This window comes from Sesamum indicum, linkage group LG3, assembly GCF_000512975.1.
Source record: "Sesamum indicum cultivar Zhongzhi No. 13 linkage group LG3, S_indicum_v1.0, whole genome shotgun sequence".
NCBI classification, from domain to species: domain Eukaryota; kingdom Viridiplantae; phylum Streptophyta; class Magnoliopsida; order Lamiales; family Pedaliaceae; genus Sesamum; species Sesamum indicum.
The window spans coordinates 16,096,742-16,101,191 of record NC_026147.1 but is presented as its reverse complement, the minus strand read 5'-3'; the positions used below and the strand labels follow the sequence as shown (position 1 = coordinate 16,101,191).

Below are 4,450 nucleotides of genomic sequence, written 5' to 3'. Positions count from 1 at the left end.
TCACAAAGGAATCTGCAAGCAAGTTCGATCTAAATAGCCAAACAAACATTTTAGCTAAGTTATTACCATCCGAACGACGGTACGCCATTCTACTTGCGCTTCTATTGAAATTTAATGCAATATTATTTCAACCAAGTTGCAATTATCGAATGCTCAAACCTGTCATAGAGATTAAAGTTTCAGACAACCACACGGCATCCGGTTTGTGCTTCAACTCAAATTCAAATGAGTTCCAGGGAACAAATAACACAATACATAATTGCAGTAGTCGACAATTCAAACAAGAGTACAACATATATGACAGAGGTATTAGATCACACACATTCATGAATACATAGTACGACATGGACTTCACAAACAAAAGCATTCAGTATAACTAGCAGGCCAACTACAAACACGTAGATTATGAAAAATATAGAAAGAAGACACAGAATGCAAGCAAAACGAGATAAAATGACCAGATGCACCGGAAAACATGATACGGGACTTGATCAGAAGCCACTGTGATGGATCTTTCCACTCTCAACCATGCAAACAGAAAACAATCACCCACAGCGGACAGCTAGTTCCTGTTCTTGGATTTCTCCACGGCCCTGGGAGCTGTAAACCAGAATATGTAAAATAAGAACTGTCTGATTATCATTTATTGTTTAAAGGGGGGGGGGCGGGGGGGCGCTTCGCATTATTTAAGCCCATATTTAGAACAGAAACAGCACGAACATTTCACTGAATTTTTCAGTTGTTTCACTTTACTAATGTTGGGTTGGGGGTTGTCCCTTCTGTTTTGTGATTTCTTAATAGGTACACTAGAAGAAAATTTACTAGTGGCTACAACTTCATTGTTTCCGGACTAAAATCATGGGAAATTATTATTAATAATCATAGTCACAAAAGCATAGATTATCCATCATGGAAACTTTTTTTGCCATAGCTATGAGCCCTGACAAATGTTTTTGCCATGGCTATTAACGATGACAAATGTTTTAGCGACATTCGCAAAAACTTCGACCAACAACCAGTGCGTGGCCGTGGTCAATAACTATTTACTACGGCTATTTATAATTGCCATGGTTATACTAGTAGAAGGAAGAATCATTTAATACTTAATATCTTAAACATGCACCGGGCGTGGCGCAACCAGTATGATTTTCTTTCTTTCTTTCTTTTTGGCCAAGACCTCTTGTTCGGTGTGACGCTCATACCATGTTGAATGATTACCTCTGGGCTCTGATACTATGTTAAATTACTACCTTGTGTAAAAACTTAAAAGAAGAATCATTTCATATCTAATATCACTAACACGGCCCCTATAAACTGTGGTATACTCTTCTTACTTCCAAGATATAAAACAATATCGCAGGTCAAAGTCCTAGTCTAGATGATAGTCACTTTATTCAATTTTATGCATACACAGTCAGTTCTGTATTGGAATTGGTCCATTCTTATACTTATCGAGCATCGAGATATGTTACATAGAGAAGACATAATAACAATTTTGCCTAGCCCCAAATAAGAATTCCCACAAAACAAATACTTTTACCACTGTGCAGCTTTCATCTAGCAAGCAAGCTACAAAAGCAGTTCATAAAAGATCATAAAATTAAAGCAAACGTCATACAATCATACATCAATAAACTGCTCACCTAATCCAATAGCATCGGAGCCTTTCATGATTTTGAGCCTCTTGCACGAGTCGATGAACATCCTAAAAAAGCCGCATGAATCAGTTAGATGAAAATTGAAGAATGTTGTGTAGTAGAAAATCTCCGGTTGATCAAGCATTGGAGCATATTGCACTCAAGTAACTTAACCATCCAAGAATGTAAGATCCAGCGTTTTCAAGCACATAAAATTAGACATATGACAGTATGCAAGAAATCATCAACGACCGACGCCTACAGATTCTAATGATTCATTTTAGAAAAGGCAATGTTCTCTTCAGTTTTTCAGCAAGAAAGAAACAACAAAATTGAAAAGCAATACGCTGCATAAATAGCCAATTCAGGTATACATTATGAACCCGTAAGAGAAGGAACAAAATGGTTATGACCAGCAGAAAATTCCTTAATACACTGTCCAGTTAGAGTAACAAGAAATTGAAAAAAAAAAAAAGAAAGAAAGAAAAGAAAAACTCATTCATAATCTTTGCTATGTGGTGTTGTTTTGATAAGAATTAATAGAATTAAATTGTTAAAAAATGTTTTGACATCAGCATGGCTTGATCTCTTTCAAGAAGATGAGAATACATAGAACGAAATAGAGCAAAACAATTTTATATAGAGCACAATCTTTTATATCATTGAGTTCCTACATCGATTGCAATCATTCTTGTCTAGCTTGTCCCTCAATGTTTACCGGTCCAGGTTTAGTTTGATTTCAAATTGGTCTATGCATCTTATTCAACTTCAGTCTGAAATATTGGGCAACTCAGCAGTTCTTTGTCATGGAAACCATAAAATTCAAATAAACTAACCACTGCAGGATGGAAGAATTAACAGAATTGTACATAAATGTTGAGAAGAATCTTTTTTTCCAAGTGTCTTTGGCAATGGGGGCTTGTATGTCCAATTCACAAAGTTTCTCACTTTGTCAATAATTACAAATTTACGAAGATAAGATATTTCGGGGTGCATGGATGACCTCAAAAATGAAATATTCGTCTATGGTTATCAATACTGGTAAACTCAAAACAACAAAGCAGATTCTGTTTATCTTACTACTTTCTTTTAGCAGTAATGCATAGAAGCGAAGCAATTACAGACATGAAATGAAGAACGAAAGCTTACTCCCACGGGACGTCTCCAACAAGCATCCAGTCACCGTCCTTATCCTCATATGTCAACACATATTCTGATCCATGCAGAAGATCTCTCAACTTGCTCTCGCTGAGCATTTCCCTGCTCGGAGCACCCTGCGGTCCACATTGTCCTGCAACGAGCATAATGTTAAGAACATAAAGGTTAAAGACTTAAAGAAATCTAGAACCGAAGAGCACCTTACCTAAGGTAAAACAGCTGAACATTTTCTCAAGGGCAGAAGAAAGTTCTTGATATGTAGAGTATGTTCTGAGATCCACCTTTCTCAGATAAGGAGCACCATCCATACTGACCTTGACAAAAAGAGCACCAGGACCCGGTTTACCGTCAACTTCATCATTGTTCTTTGAGGTTGTGGCAAGAGAATTCTTCCTGAAAGATCTGATTGGTGGCCAACCAACAACCTGTGCCCTGCAAGAAACAACAAAAAACCCAAACAGTTGCAAGTCTCCAAATACTAAAAGTGAACTAGTTCGACCATAATCATTTCCTCATTGATCCTCCTTTGGAGCTTCTGCACTTACTTAGAAGCAGGTGGGCTGTTGGTGTTAGAACCATTCATCTTGTTACTGCATTCCTTTGGTGTTTTTGCAGGAACCTCAGTCTTAACAGATGGCTGAGTCCCAGATGACCTGTTGGAAAGCATTACACTAATTCCAGCATTACCAGCTAACTTTGTTTGTCCAGAATCAGAACCTGCAGGATTAAACATCCAGCTTCCATCATTAAACACGGTACTCTTAGATTCTGAAAATCCATCCACAGTGTCTGAGAATCCTCTTTTGTTTCCAGAAACAACTGTCTTCTGTGACAATAAGATTCCATCCTTGGAAGGAATCAGTGGAAACAATTGCTTCTCATCAAGCTTGCTGGGGCTTAGCAGGGTAAAGTCTGATTCTCGTTCGGGGGATTGAGAGCCAGGAAGACCAAGCCTCAATTCTGTCGCCTTCAGATTTAAATTACTCTTCTTTTCCTCAGGCACACTCGAGACTGCAGAGCTGTCTACCGACGAACAATCAGACAATCCCAAGTAATTACGTTCTTTCAACCCCAACCCATTCTGAGCAACACGGTCAGCAGATGCTGAAGAAGCCATCAAGGAAACATTACACTGACTTTGCCCCTCAACCCCCAATAGCGGCGGCGATATCAAGCGTGGGATCGTACAATAATGTATAAATCTGCGAAATCAGGGGAGTCGCTAAACTGGCTCAGAACCCATCAACAAAGCATATCATAGTACTAACTGACTGATAGCACAGAAGAACTAATATTAAAACACAGCAATTCTACAGAAAATCTATAAAAAGAATTCTAGTCATGTTCTAGGCACACAACCACGAACAGAACAGGCAGTGATCATCAGAACATCACAACTTCAAGAAGGAAAAACAAAAGGAATAGCATAACTAAAAAAAAATTATTTGTACAGTTGGCACAAGTATTCATAGCCACCCATTAAACAAGAAGATACTTATTGCACGCATCGGTAAGTTAATATGACAACAGGCATTTCAATCAACATAAAAACGTATCAAGCACACACACACACACAAATGGAAGAAAATAGGAAGAGGGTTTTGTAGGGGGGGGGGGGGGGGAAAAAAAAAACCAAAAAACACAACCCCCCAAAA

At 38.3% G+C, this 4,450-nt stretch overlaps 1 protein-coding gene across 1 annotated transcript in view; it reads right to left on the bottom strand.

Moving 5' to 3' along the window:
• The window catches only part of LOC105158554 (auxin-responsive protein IAA9-like), a 5,011-nt gene continuing 787 nt past the window's right edge, over positions 227-4,450 (bottom strand). The window contains exons 2-6 of the mRNA XM_011075339.2: positions 3,341-3,997; positions 3,001-3,227; positions 2,787-2,928; positions 1,644-1,705; positions 227-600 (exon numbers count right to left, since the gene is read on the bottom strand). Coding sequence (XP_011073641.1) covers positions 563-600; positions 1,644-1,705; positions 2,787-2,928; positions 3,001-3,227; positions 3,341-3,912 — 1,041 coding nt within the window. The 5' untranslated portion in view covers positions 3,913-3,997 and the 3' untranslated portion in view covers positions 227-562. The remainder of the gene's footprint in view (positions 601-1,643; positions 1,706-2,786; positions 2,929-3,000; positions 3,228-3,340; positions 3,998-4,450) is intronic.